The sequence below is a fragment of the Podarcis melisellensis genome, assembly GCF_964234715.1.
Source record: "Podarcis melisellensis genome assembly, chromosome: 7".
In the NCBI taxonomy this organism is placed as follows: Eukaryota; Metazoa; Chordata; class Lepidosauria; order Squamata; family Lacertidae; genus Podarcis; species Podarcis melisellensis.
The window spans coordinates 14,188,450-14,203,148 of NC_138539.1; the positions used below are offsets into that span (position 1 = coordinate 14,188,450).

Consider the following 14,699-nt stretch of genomic DNA (forward strand, 5'->3'; position numbering starts at 1 on the left):
TACTTCTGCTACAAAGTAGGGTTTGTTGGTGGCCCCAGTCTGGCTCCAGTCATGTTGGCACAGCAGGCACGGAGTTCACTATTAGAGGTTGTGATAGCACCACCCATAAACATGGTGCATCAAAGTGAACATGTGGACAGTAACCTGACCTCATGTTCTGGTCCAATGCTGGATCCCATGGAAGCAAGGCAAAGGCTGGCTAGAAGTTGCAGGACCACGGACAGCTCCAAGTGAGCCACTTGCTCTAGCAGAGGCCAAGAGCAGCCTAAAGCCTTTTAAGCTGCTGTCTCCAGACTTCCCCCTCCAGGCTCCACCCTCTTGTGATGAACTTAAGAGTCTTAAAGGGCCAACGCCCCAAGCTTCCTCCATTCCATAGACTCCTTCCTGGTGTACTCTCCGTGCTACTGGATAGGTGATGTGTGATTGGAGGCACCTGGTTCCTCAGGGGAAGGTGTCTGTGGGGGTCCATGAGGCCCTGGTGGCCTGGCATGATTTTGGGAGGGTTCCAGTCTGCCAGCCTTGGAAACACTGACTTCCTGGTCTACAACAATAAGTTCAGAGCCCTAAACTTGATCTGGGTTCTTAGCTGGTTCCTGTGCAGCTCAGTGGCGTAGCGTAGGGGGTGCAGGGGGGGCCGGCCGCACTGGGTGCAACATCTGGGGTTAGGGTTAGGGGACGCAAATCCATGGGTTAGGGGGCGCAAATCCACGGGTTAGGGGGCACAAATTACTTGCCTTGCCCCGGGTGCTGACAACCCACGCTACACCACTGGTGCAGCTTCCCAATCTGTGCCTGGATTGTGGCTTGATGGCATCTGCCCACAAAGGTCTTATAATTTATAAACTGACCAGTATTAGCTCCCAGATCTAAGCGGCCTCCTTGCTACTGTCACCACTGTCTGTCCATTGCCCTCTATGCCCAATCTCACCACTGCCAAGGAGGAATAAGCAAGGTAAGTGGACAATACTTATCACCACTCACACACTTGAAGGTGATGGGAGAACAGGCAGCAACAGGAAGGAGGAACTGGCCCAGGGATCAGCAGCAGAACCCCTGCTGGGGTGTGGGACTTGGCAGGTGCCTAAGCAATACTGACCTCAAGACACCAGCTCCAAATTTGACAGAGGAGAGACAGACAACAGGAATGGGATTCCACCCCTATAATACACAGGAGCTGCCTTCCTGGGGGAAAAACAATGAAAGGTCAAGCCATATCCTCACTTTTCTTAGCTTGTGTATTCCACTGCACCACAAAGGTCACAGAATGATGGAAGGAGGATATGAGATGACTTCATCTACCCTCTGGGCTGCAGTGTTTCAACAGCCCATGTGTATAACCTGTACGGACAGGTTCACCTGCACACTTCCAAGAATTGTGACTATAATGACATCACCTTGCAAGCACCTGGAAGTGAAGCCGACGGTAAGCTCACCGTATTGTTGAGGAAGAAAGACGTTCTGAGTGAGGCACATTGTTGGAACGTGCCTGTTCTTGGCAGGGAGCTCTTTCTGTCACAGATAACTCATATCGCAGTGCACATATAGCTCTAGAACAGTCCTCCCCAAATTTGGGCCTCCAGTGGTTTTTCAGGCTACAGTTCTCATCATCCCTGACCACTGGTCTAGCTAGGTAGGGATGATGGGAGTTGTAGTCCAAAAACAGCTGGAGACCCAAGTCTAGAACATCCTATGTCTACATGGTGCCCTCTAGACATTGTTGGACTGAAAGATCCATCAACACTTGACTATTGGTCATGCTTAAGACCCATGGGCCATTTTAAATACCTGCTGATTTCAGCTGGAGAGAGAGAGCATTGGGAATGGGCTTACCTCTGGGGAGATCAAATGCTCAACAGAGGCTGGATTGTCCCCAGATTCAATTACGGTATGTTTTCTGCTTCCATCACAGCCGGGCAGATTTGTGATTCAAGTAATGCTGAATTATGATTACTGGGAAGTATCCAGGGTGTGTACCTGTGATGTGGTTTACCCAGCTTTGATCACCTGGAAAGATAAGGCAGGAATCAGGCAGCAGTGCTCACCTGACTAGCATTGCTGTATCTTACCATTAGGAGGGGGCAAGGCAGCAGGGATGGTATGTGGATGATACCCAGCTCTACCTCTCTTTCAAATCAGAACCAGTGAAGGCGGGGAAGGTCCTGTGTGAGTGCCTGGAGGCGGTTGGAGGATGGATGGCGGCTAACAGATTGAGGTTGAATCCTGACAAGACAGAAGTACTGTTTGGGGGGACAGGAGGTGGGCAGGTGTGGAGGATTCCCTGGTCCTGAATGGGGTAACTGTGCCCCTGAAGGAACAGGTGTGCAGCCTGGGAGTCATTTTGGACTCACAGCTGTCCATGGAGGCACAGGTCAAATCCGTGCCCAGGGCAGCTGTTTACCAGCTCCATCTGGTACGTAGGCTGAGACCTTATCTGTCTGTGGGCTGCCTCACTAGAGTGGTGCATGCTCTAGTTATCTCCCGCTTGGACTACTGCCATGCACTCTATGTGGGGCTACCTTTGAAGGTGACCCAGAAACTACAACTAATCCAGAACACAGCAGCTAGACTGGGACTGGGAGTGGCCACCGAGACCACATAACACCGGTCTTGAAAGACCTACATTGGCTCCCAATATGTTTCCGAGCACAATTCAAAGTGCTGGTGCTGACCTTTAAAGCCCTAAATGGACTCGGTCCAGTATATCTGCAGGAGCGTCTCCACCCCCATCATTCTACCCGGACACTGAGGTCCAGTGCTGAGGGCCTTCTGGTGGTTCCCTCACTGCGAGAAGCCAAGTTACAGGGAACCAGGCAGAGGGCCTTCTCGGTAGTGGCACCCGCCCTGTGGAACGCCCTCCTATCAGATGTCAAAGAGAAGAACAACTACCAGACTTTTAGAAGACATCTGGTAGCCCTGTTTAGGGAAGCTTTTAATGTTTGATGTATTACAGTATTTTAATAATTTTTTGGAAGCCGCCCAGAGTGGCTGGGGAAGCCCAGCCAGATGGGCAGGGTATAAATAAATTATGATGATGATGATGATGATGATGATGATGTGTGGTGCAAACCCACTGGCAGGAACACAAGAAGGGCCTGCTGGATCAGGTCAACCTGGTCCATTGTTCTGGTCATCAACCAGATGCCTGTGAGGTGCTCTTCTGGCACACAGTTTTCCCCTGCTATACTCACGGTGGAAACAGAAGCAAAGCTGTCCAATGTTGACGTTCATTGCTGGGTTACAGCACGCCCACTGCCACAAATGACATTTATCGTGGTGTGCCCGTATATCGGACAAAAAGCCACAGGTCTATAACACAGTGAAAATAACATGGTAAAAATCCACTATGTGAGGGAAATTGCATGCAGAAATGTCGGGGGAAATTGCAAAGACAAATGTGTGCCTCAGAAGAAATTCACACCAAAATGCTGGTGAATTTTCATGAAGACTTTTTAAAAAAAAATTTAAATCACAAACTTGATGCAGAAATGTGGATATCAGAAAAATGAGGATATTCTTGTTATTATTCTTGTTATTGTTATTACAGTGGTACCTCGGGTTACATATGCTTCAGGTAACATACGCTTCAGGTTACAGACTCCGCTAACCCAGAAATAGTACCTCGGGTTAAGAACTTTGCTTCAGGATGAGAACAGAAATCGTGCTCTGGCGGCGCAGCAGCAGCAGGAGGCCCCATTAGCTAAAGTGGTGCTTCAGGTTAAGAACAGTTTCAGGTTAAGAACGGACCTCCGGAACGAATTAAGTACTTAACCCGAGGTACCACTGTATTATATTTGTAAGCCGTCCATCTGACTGGGTTGCCGCAGCCACTCTGGGCAGCTCCTAACAGAATATTAAAAACACGTTAAAACATCAAAGATTAAAAACTTCCCTAAACAGGGAAGAAGAAACCAAAACTGACAGATTCTGCTGTCTCTATTTCAACCTTAGATTGTTTCGGGTGCAGATATTTCAAGGCTTCCTGTCTTTCCCATGGTATGTACCTATGGTACAGGGGAATAGCTTTGATGAGGATTGACTATGACTGCAGGGGAATAGCTCTGATGAGGATTTAGTCAGCAACCTTTTGGAAAGAACCAAGTGGTTTATGTGTCAATGAACCACATGGCAGAAGAGGTGGCAAATGAGACAGTGACTCAGCAGCTAACAGGTGTGGGCAATAGCATGATCCAAACACATGCTTGCCGTGTTTATATATAGCAAGGTTAGGGTTACCTTCTGAATGAAAACTGGTCTGCCTCTCCTGTGTTGCCACAAACCACTACTTCACGAATCAGAGAATGGGAGAGGATGAGTGGGTTGCAGAAATCAGGCCTGTCATGTGCTTCCTTAACACAGCCCAACTCTCTACATATGTGTGTGTTTAAATGGCAGGTAGTTCATCATTCTTGGGAGAAAAGCAATGACAAACCTAGACAGCATCTTAAAAAGCAGAGACATCACCTTGCCAACAAAGGTCCATATAGTTAAAGCTATGGTTTTCCCAGTAGTGATGTATGGAAGTGAGAGGTGGACCATAAAGAAGGCTGATCGCCGAAGAATTGATGCTTTCGAATTATGGTGCTGGAGGAGACTCTTGAGAGTCCCACGGACTGCAAGAAGATCAAACCTATCCATTCTGAAGGAAATCAGCCCTGAGTGCTCACTGGAAGGACAGATCCTGAAGCTGAGGCTCCAATACTTTGGCCACCTCATGGGAAGAGAAGACTCCCTGGAAAAGACCCTGATGTTGGGAAAGATGGAGGGCACAAGGAGAAAGGGATGACAGAGGACGAGATGGTTGGACAGTGTTCTCGAAGCTACCAAACTGCAGGAGGCAGTGGAAGACAGGAGTGCCTGGCGTGCTCTGGTCCATGGGGTCACGAAGAGTTGGACACGACTAAACAACAACAAAGTTCGTCAAATGACAGCTGTGGTATCTATAATGACATCTCATGATGATGATGATGATTCCAGAGGACTAGGGAATTTTCAAGTATGCTATAGGCCAGTTCAGAGCTTCTCCCTTGCATAGACTGTCTTTCCTTGAAGGTTTTTAAGCACTGGTTGGATGGCCATCTGTCATGGATGCTTTAGCTGAGATTCCTGCATTGCAGGGGGTTGGAATAGATGACCCTCAGGGTCCCTTCCAACTTTATGGTTTTATGATTCTATGTTTGCTGGAAGCATGAATGCACTTCTAACCTTGCCCCCTGATGCTGACACACCTGTTGGTCCTGTTCCCATTCCAGATGAGCTGCATATTTTTTAAACGGTAATAAAACACCAGCCATTCAGAATTTCCTGATACAGGGCTGCCTTCAGATGCCTAAACACAACACAACAAAAGCAACGATCCCTCTTTCAAACCATCTTCAACTCTCTAAAAAGTCACAATTCTGTTCCCAGTCTATTCCAATAGGCCTGAAGGACTTAAGCAGTCCGTTCTAGTCAACCATTCTCAATCACTTGGCGCTGGTGCCCACGAGGCCATTCCCCTCCCCCACCCCGAGGGAGAGATAAAACTCGAGAGATTTATGTTTACAACCTCGAGCACTTGGCTTTCCAGACGTTGTTTTGAAAGAGCACATATCACCTTGTACATCAAATGCCAGCTGTTGTTGTAACTCTGCAAGTCAGCAGATCTATCAACCCCCAGGAGAAGAGGTGACAGCGTGACTGGGATTAGGGCAGCGAGACTTCTGTGGGGGTGTTTATCTCTCAAGCACTCTTATATAAGCAAACTCAGGCCACCTTCCCTCCTCTTCCTCCATTAGTAGCAAAGGGAGGGCTTGTCTATTTAGACCAGTTGTGTAAAACCAGCATCCTCAGGAGAAACACGGAAGGCAAAGACGACAACCAGAATTGCAGATACCTCACAGCAGGTCCTCTAGAACTGTGGTGTGGGCCCAGCATTGCAACTAAAAATGATGGACATAAATAACAGCAAATCAATGCCTGGGAATCAGCCTTGTTCTGCTCATTTTATAACTTGCTTTTCTTCAGTTAAGCACCCAAGGCAGCTGACAACATGAACATTGTGTGATTCCAAAACACACACACCCCAGAATATGAGAAAATGAAAGTCCTACGCTTCATGTAAGCTGTCTGCTCTTCATTTTTTAATTTTAAAAAGACACATACCTGTTTCTTTGCGGCCTTGCTGTTTTTAAAAGGGTAACCATGGGACTTTTTTTTTTTTAAAAAAAAGAAGAGCAAAATTGTTCTCGCAATTGAAAGAGGGAGGTTTCATGAAGGATAAAGAGTATCAATGGCCAGTGGTGTAGCCGGGGCTGCACAGAATAAAGGAAACCGACAGAGTACGTATGTGCATTCAACTGCCTAATGGCATCTGCGTCACCCAGGAGATTGCAACCACAGAAATAAGAAAAGAAGAGTCATTCCATTGTCTGGAGAGGTCACTTCCTGTTTCACACGGAGAAGTCATTTCTCACAGAGCCCAGCAACAGAAGCATGCAGTTATATTGAGGCAGCACCAGGTGTTGAAATTTTACTCCGCTAAGAATTTTGCACCCGGGGCAACCACCCTGTGCCGCTCTCCACACTATGCCACTGTCAATGGCTAGTAGCCACAATGGCTATGTCTTGCCTCTGTTGCTGGTAATGGCCAGTAGGGCTTCCTATAGGCACCTGATTGGCCACCATGAGAATAGATAGCTGGGCATGAGGTGTCTGTGGTCTGCTGCAGAAGAGCCTTACATTTCTCTAAGGCCAACCAACACCATGCACAGCCAACTTCAGGCTTACCAGAGAGCCAGTGTGGTGTAGTGGTTAAGAGCGGTAGACTCGTAATCTGGTGAACCAGGTTCACTTCCCCGCTCCTCCACATGCAGCTGCTGGGTGACCTTGGGCAAGTCACACTTCTCTGAAGACTCTCAGCCCCACTCACCTCACAGAGTGTTTGTTGTGGGGGAGGAAGGGAAAGGAGATAGTTAGCTGCTTTGAGACTCCTTCGGGTAGTGATAAAACAGGATATCAAATCCAATCTCCTCCTTACCAAACTGCGTTTTGCCTTTTGTTCTTGGGATTCTTTAATTGCATGATTGGGTTATAAAGGAACTGTTTAATAATAGGTTTCCCCCTCCTCCTCCCATCATCAGGACCTCTGCCTGTGGGAAGCTGTAACCCCTTCCCTCCTCACCTTGGATCCTGTCCCTCACATTGCAGTTAAGCTTAAGGGGGAAAGCCACCATTGGTTTCTCTTTACTAATAAGCAGGAGGCACATTTGTGCTGGGATCATGGCTGGAGAAGGAAGGGTTAACCATCCCGCCCACCCACCTCCATTTACTATGTCTCTAGTGTTGACTTCTTTTAAAAAGCAGGTGTACCTGCTAATCACACAATCAAAATTACATTTGCTTAGATTCTCATGCAGGCAATCTTCCCAAACCCGCCCACAGGGCTTGTGAACGATGCTAAAGAGCTAACTATAAATGCATATTCAGGTTGCAATAACCCAGCACCTGCTTTTTCTAGGGGAAAGGCAGGTTTGGGAGGAGACAAAAGGCAGCTGAAAGCCATGTGGGCGTGTTGTTGTTAAAGGTAAAGGTAAAGTTACCCCTGACCGTTAGGTCCAGTCGGGGACGACTCTGGGATTGCGCGCTCATCTCGCTCTATAGGCCGAGGGAGCCGGCGTTTGTCTGCAGACAGCTTCCAGGTCATGTGGCCAGCATGACTAAGCCGCTTCTGGTGAAACCAGAGCAGTGCATGGAAACGCCATTTACCTTCCCACCAGAGCGGTACCTGTTTATCTACTTGCACTTTGATGTGCTTTTGAACTGCTAGGTGGGCAGGAGCAGGGACCGAACAACGAGAGCTCACCTCGTCATGGGGATCTGAACCGCCGACCTTCTGATCGGCAAGCCCTAGGCTCTGTGGTTTAGATCACAGCGCCACCCACGTCCATCGTGTTGTTGTTAGGGGTTGCTTAACCCTTTCCACTAACCAATATTTCTCTGCTCACTTACTCAAGGGAATAGAGTTATCAACCAGGTTGATGTGGCACCTTGGTTATCAACCAGGATGATGTGGCACCTTGGGAAGACTTGAGGAATGTTCATGGGAGCCCCAGGGAGCCATGACTTGCGGCCGTGACTTGTGGCCCTACATTATCTGTCTCTCTTTCTCTGCTCATTAAGGAGAGCCTGAGGCTTTAACCTGCAGTCCAATATCTTCCTGTATCTCTCTCTCTCTCCCTCTCCCTCCCTCCCTCCCTCCCTCTCTCTTTCTCTTTCTCTCTTCCTGGCAGCCTTCCTTCCTTGAGCCCACCCCAAAAAAGGGGCAGGGTGGAATGGGACAGGGGCAGAACAGGGGGGCCACAGAAAGAATGTGCTTGGTCAAGGGAGGAATGGACTCAAAAAGGTTGAAGGTTAAAAACCGCTGGAATAGAGCAACTTCCCTATGAGGAATGCATTTGGGGCTTTTTCATTTAGAGTAGGCATAGGCAAACTCGGCCCTCCAGATGCTTTGGGACTACAGCTCCCATCATCCCTGACCACTGGTCCTGGTAGCTAGGGATGATGGGAGTTGTAGTCCCAAAACATCTGGAGGGCCGAGTTTGCCTATGCCTGATTTAGAGGATGGGCGAGCAAGAGAAGACACAATAGAATAAAACTATGCATGGGTTGGAGAAAGTGGAAAGAGGGAAGTTTTTCGACCTCTCTCATAATACTGGGACTTGAGGACATCTGATGAACCTGAATGTTGGAAGATTCAGGACAGCCAGGATAACTAAATTATGGAACGGGCTCCCACAGGAGGCTGTGATGGCCACCAACTTGGATGGCTTGAGAAGAGGATTAGACAAATTCATGGAAGGCTACCCATGGCTACTAACCCTGTCACAGGCAGCGTGCCTCTGAATGCCAATCACTGAGAATCACAGCTGGAGAAAGTGGTGGTGTGCCCAGTTCCTGCTTGCAAGCTTCCCATGGGCATATTGATTGGTCACCATGAGAGTAGATGGACCTTTCAGAGGAGTGGGTGGCGCTGTGGTCTAAACCACTGAGCCTCTTGGGCTTGCTGATCAGAAGGTCGGCGGTTCGAATCCCCGCGACAGGGTGAGCTCCCGTTGCTCTGTTCCAGCTTCTGCCAACCTAGCAGTTCGAAAGCACACCAGTGCAAGTAGATAAATAGGTACCGCTCTGGTAGGAAGAAAAACTGTGTTTCCGTGCGCTGTTGCACTCGTCACAGTGTCCCGTTGCGCCAGAAGCGGTTTAGTCATGCTGGCCACATGACCCAGAAAGCTGTCTTTGGACAAATGCTGGCTCCCTCAGCCTGAAAGCGAGATGAGCACCGCAACCCCATAGTTGTCTTTGACTGGACTTAATTGTCCAGGGGTTCTTTACCTTAGATGGACCTTTGGACTGATCTAACAGGCCTCTTCCTATGTTCTTATGCCCAGCCACTTTTCAACCAAGGGATTCCAAATGCCTGATGGGATTTTGTTGCACACATATGGCTATAACGCACAGTTCAACTCTGTGGCAAGTAAAGGTTTGCTCCAGGAATGCTCTGAGCAGGCCCTTGAGGACTTTGCAGCTGATTTATGCTTTGCTGCACAGCGTGTACAAAACCAAGCTCTCATTTTGACAGCTAGCTCAAACAAAACCAAGACGCTTGATTGACAGAAATAAATATAAGCGGTTGGTGACTGCTTAGGGGAGAGAACCCAAAAGTGTGTGATCTTTGAAAGTTTTGAGAAATACAGACCGGGTTCCTTCTTGCATACCTAAAGTGTTAAGAAACAGAAAGGACAAAGGGAAATTATAAACATTAGAAGCACTTACATTGTTAGGTATTTCAAAAGTTATGGTGGTGTTATTGTTAGATGTTTTTCAGGGTGCAGTGTGACTGATTAACCTTACCTCAGCTAACCTTCTCAGCAGCCCTGTGAAGCGAGTTGGGAGAGGATAAGAAGGTCTGTTGTTACACGATCACTCGCCCTAAGACAGTGATTTGCAGACTTTCTACCTTCAGGAAATTCTTTCCACGTTGGTTGCCTGCCAAAGAATTTGAGCGCCTGCTGCATATTGCCTATGCATAGCAGCGGATCCTGAGGGATGTTCTAGACTCTAGAACGACTGTGTGCTGGAGCGCTGCCTTGCCCCTGCAACAGAGGGTGCCCAGGGCATGCCAACATCACTCACGCATGTCGAGGGGGTGTCCTGTTGTGACATGCAGACACCCCATGGCCTGCATGTAGAACTGTTTTTATGTTTGCTTTTTATTTGTAAGTTCCTTTGAGCAAGCCCTTTGTGGAAGAGAAGAACATGAGTATACATTTTAATTATTTGGGGGGGGGTGAAGGGTGGCATTCAACTAAGTTTTACTCAGAACAGACCCAGTGAAATGAATGAACGTGACCAAACTAGGCTCAGCAGGTCTACTCTAACTTAGTTTCATACCGTCCTTGGTAAATAATCAATGGAAAGCAAATTAAAGGAGCAGGGGCTAATTTGCCCTTTTAGTTTACGTGGGTAATGTGCAGGTGCTTAAGCGCAAAAATTCATGCTCGGAGCATGAAACTCAAGGTTGTGGGTTCTAGACCCATGTTGGGCAAAAGACCCCTCGACAAGATGATCCTCATGGTCCCAAATCTATGAGTCTATGATTGGAACACCTGTATTTCCTAGGCTGGATTTTCTCTCAATAAAGCGAGATGAGCTGTTGGGACCTAATGGTCAGGGGTACTTTTACCTTTTACCTATGTTTAGGACAGGCATAGGCAAACTTGGCCCTCTAGAAGTTTTGGGACTACAGCTCCCATCATCCCTAGCTAATAGGACCAGTGGTCAGAGGCGGTGGAAATTGTAGTCCCAAAACATCTGGAGGGCCGAGTTTGCCTATGCCTTACTTAGGAGTAGTTTTCAGGTCCCTCCATCTGTGTCCACTGTGGGGAAATCTCAGTAGCTATTTTCACAGATGTGTTCAGTTGGAAGAGCAGGCATAGGGAAACTTGGCCCTCCAGGTGTTTTGGGACTACAACTCCCATCATCCCTAGTTAACAGGACCAGTGGTCAAGGATCATGGGAGTTGTAGTCCCAAAACATCTGGAGGGCCGAGTTTGCCTATGTGTGTGGTAGAGCATGATACTCTTAATCTCAGGGTTAAGGGTTTGTGCCCCATACTGTGCAGAAGATTCCTGAATTGCAGAGGGTTGGACTAGATGGCCCTTGCGGTCCCTTACAATTCTATGATTCTATGTACATAACTGTTCTTGAGTACAGGAAGCTACTGTTGGTGGAGGGAGTCCACAGTTCCATGGAGCATCAGGGATGGGGAACCTCAGGTATTGAAAGCAAAAGGTGTCTCCCCCCCCCCCCCAGGTCTTTCAATGTTTCCTCGGAAGCCTCAACAGGCTTTTGCCTGTCTGGAGTGTGTTCCTGGCTAATGCTTGCTACAATGGAGGGTAGAGAGGAGTTTATGAGCACATGTGGAACTTATCCTACAAAAGCAAATTTTAAATTTGCTTCACTGCATGCACTCCCTCCCACACACCCAAATCTCCTTCTAGGGAAGCCAGAGTTGAAGGGCACACTCCAGACAGCCAAAAACACTCCAGACAGGAGAAAAGCAAGGTCAGTAGCAGGTGCGGCCTGGGAAGACTTACAAGGGCCAGACAGAAAGGCTTTGAGGGCCGCATTTGGCTCCCAGGCCTCAGGTTACCCACCCCTTAGTTACAGTTGAGTAACAGCTACACCAACAACTCAGCCTGTGCCAGAGTGTCTTACTGGATACCTGGGAGCAGTGGCGTAGCGTGGGTTGTCAGCACCCCGGGCAAGGCAAGTAATTTGCGCCCCCTAACCTGTGGATTTGCGCCCCCTAACCCCCAGATGTTGCGCCCGGTGCGCCCGGCCCCCCCTGCACCCCCCACGCTACGCCACTGCCTGGGAGCCCTGGGTTCAAATCCCCCCTGAGCCATGAAGCTCACTAGGTGGCCTTGGGCTAGCCTCTCGGCCAACCCTACCTCACAGGGTTGTTGTGGAGGACCAAAAACGAGGTGGAACAGAGCCCCCGCCTTGCCTTCCTTGGAAGAAAAAGGCCGAACACAACAAGCACAATTAATGCATATTCCTAGCCTTTACTTCTACTGGGGGGCCTTTGCTGTTGTTCTGTGGGGTGTTTTTTTGACTTGGCTCGGGGACCCTATAAATAAACCGAAGCCGGGCAGCTGAGAGAGGGGACCCCGACGCCAGGGCACAAGTTTCCATTTCCAGGGATTGCGCAACAGGCAAGGAGCAGCCCGAGCAACAACCGCCGCTCCTCCCGAGGAAAGAGCGCAGCAATAAACAAAGCCACGTGTCTCTCCTCCCTCCCCGGGCGAGAGGCGGAGCTTGCAGGCGCTCTTCCGGCAACAAAGAGCCCCTGCAGCCCGCAGATAAATACGGAGGCGGCCGGAGCGAGGGCAGAGACAAGGATCGGAGTGGATCATAGTAGAGGAGGGAGAGAGCAAAGAATAACAGTAATAATTTCTGTGTAGCCCTTTGGCTAGGGACATTTCGCTCCTAGTATTTTCGCTTGGGAGAAGAAGGCGCAAGGGAGCGCAAGGACAACTTGGGTTGCTGGATTTCTTTAGCTAGCGAGGATGCCTTTTCTGGGCCAGGACTGGCGCTCCCCGGGGCAGAACTGGGTGAAGACGGCGGATGGTTGGACGAGGTTTCTGGCCGAGAGGGAGAACAGCAGCAGCAGCTTCGCCAGCGAGCGGAACAGGTGAGACCGGCGCGGAGAGAGTCGGGTGCCTTGCGCCTTTGGAGAGGGTTGCCCCACTTGCAGGTGGGGTGTCGTCCCCCCAACCCCGGACATAGTTGCTAGCAAATGTTGTTGTAGCTGTTGGTGGGGCTGCCGGGTGGTAGCAGGCAGAGAGATACGTAGCTGATCTCTCTCACACACACACACACACACCGGTTTGCATCTTTGCAAAAATAATAATAATAATTGGCAAGGCTTGCTTTTTGCAAAGAACGCGCAGACATGGCGGTTGTTTTCTTAACGAGGCCGTTGTTTCCCCGAGTGCATCTCTGCCCGTGCGAGGCTGCAACGCCTCGGTTTGTGTCGTTCTTGGGGTTGTGGCGTCATTGCGGGAAGGAGGATCATCTGGCGAGCTAAACCCTCTCCAGGAACCCGGAGGCGGAGGCAGGAGCGAGAGCGCAGCGCCCACCTCCTGCGGCGCTACCAGGAACGTGCCGCTTCCAGCTCTCCAGATGTGACTCTCGGCCCGTTAAATGCGTTCGCGCATTTGCTCCAGATTTCTTAAAAGCGAAATGTCCGTCTATTGTATTTGGGGTTGGTTGGAGAGTGGAAGCAAATCTGTGGGATTGTGGATCGGAGAACCACCATTTTATTATCGCGATATGGAGGGAGTGGAGGGCTGTGTCTTAAGGTTGCTCCTACTCGGAGCAGGCCTATTAAAAATAATGAGCATTACTAACTTGGGTCCATTAACTTCATTGGGCTTCTCTGAGTATAGTTGGATGGAACTCTCTCTCTCTCTCTCTCTCTGTGTGTGTGTGTGTGTGTGTGAGGGTTGTTCATATATGTCCCCAAGAACAATTTGACATTAAGTGATAAGCCGTAGGACTGGGTGTTTCCAGAAATCCTGAGCCCTAAAAAAAACTCTCCAGAAATCTTCAGTTGTCCTAGAAGCATATTCTGGCAAAAGCAACAACGGCTAAAGAGCAGGCATAAACCTTCATCAGTTCTGTTTGGGCGCTCTTCTCTCATCTTCTCCCATTCTTTCCATGAGGTTGCCATCCACCCAGAATTTTTATTGGGCCAGTTTGAATTTGATCATTGGAAATGTGAGACTCAAAGCTGGACAATAAGCCCTTGCCGGAAAGTTATTGTTGTTAGTGATCTTAGGTGTCACCTGTTCTGGTTGTATCTTTGGCACCATGTTGCAACCATTGTGCCTTCCAAAGCAGGTGTGTTGTGAACATAAGCGCATGCATATGTCCTCTGTTGCTGTTTCGAACTCTGCCCCTTGATAAGAGGATGATGGAGGTGGTTGACTGCAGTTGGTTTGCATGCTGTGGCTCTGTCATTGTGTGTGTGTGTGTGTGTGTGTGTGTGTGTGTGTGTGTGTGTTTCTCCTAGCTGCTGTGCAGGCACACCAGCCACCCCAGAACCTTGGCCTCTCTCCCCCATGGCCTTTTGCCAGCCCTTGTCTGCCTACCTTCTTAAGAACATCCAGCCCAGGGGGTTCTAGTGCTCATCAATTTCCTCCTCCTCAGCCTCAGGTTGTCCTTGCAGAACTCAGCAGGGAGGAGGATGGGGACAGAAGAACTAGACTGAACTACATCTGCTGCTCATTGGCTCTGGCGCCACCTAATGTTCGTCTCCCTGCCTTCCACCCTATCAGTCACAGTGGGTATCAGACACCACCTGCTTGCCCTTGTGCGCTAGGTCAGGCATCCCCAAACTCAGCCCTCCAGATGTTTTGGGACTACAATTCCCATCATCCCTGACCACTGGTCCTATTAGCTAGCGATGATGGGAGTTGTAGTCCCAAACATCTGGAGGGCCGAATTTGAGGTGACCTAGAACAGGCATCCCCAATCTTCTGGTCTCTGGATGTTGCTGGACTACAACTCACATCATGCCTGACCATTGGCAAGGCTGGCTGGGACTGATGGGAGTTGGTGTCCCAAAATACCTGGAGGTTTCCAGGCTGCTTTGCAAC

At 49.2% G+C, this 14,699-nt stretch overlaps 1 protein-coding gene and 1 long non-coding RNA gene across 2 annotated transcripts in view; one reads left to right on the forward strand and one right to left on the reverse strand.

Moving 5' to 3' along the window:
* Positions 1 to 8,463: 8,463 nt before the first annotated feature.
* LOC309374269 lies at positions 8,464 to 14,453 on the reverse strand. The gene is made up of 3 exons (XR_014170474.1): positions 14,193 to 14,453; positions 9,886 to 9,908; positions 8,464 to 9,749 (listed from the first exon to the last, which is right to left on the reverse strand). It is a non-coding gene; the product is annotated as an uncharacterized lncRNA (long non-coding RNA).
* The window catches only part of FBXO32 (F-box protein 32), a 32,125-nt gene continuing 29,847 nt past the window's right edge, over positions 12,422 to 14,699 (forward strand). Inside the window, exon 1 of the mRNA XM_081918939.1 lies at positions 12,422 to 12,730. Within this exon, the coding sequence (XP_081775065.1) occupies positions 12,606 to 12,730 (125 nt within the window). The 5' untranslated portion in view covers positions 12,422 to 12,605. The remainder of the gene's footprint in view (positions 12,731 to 14,699) is intronic.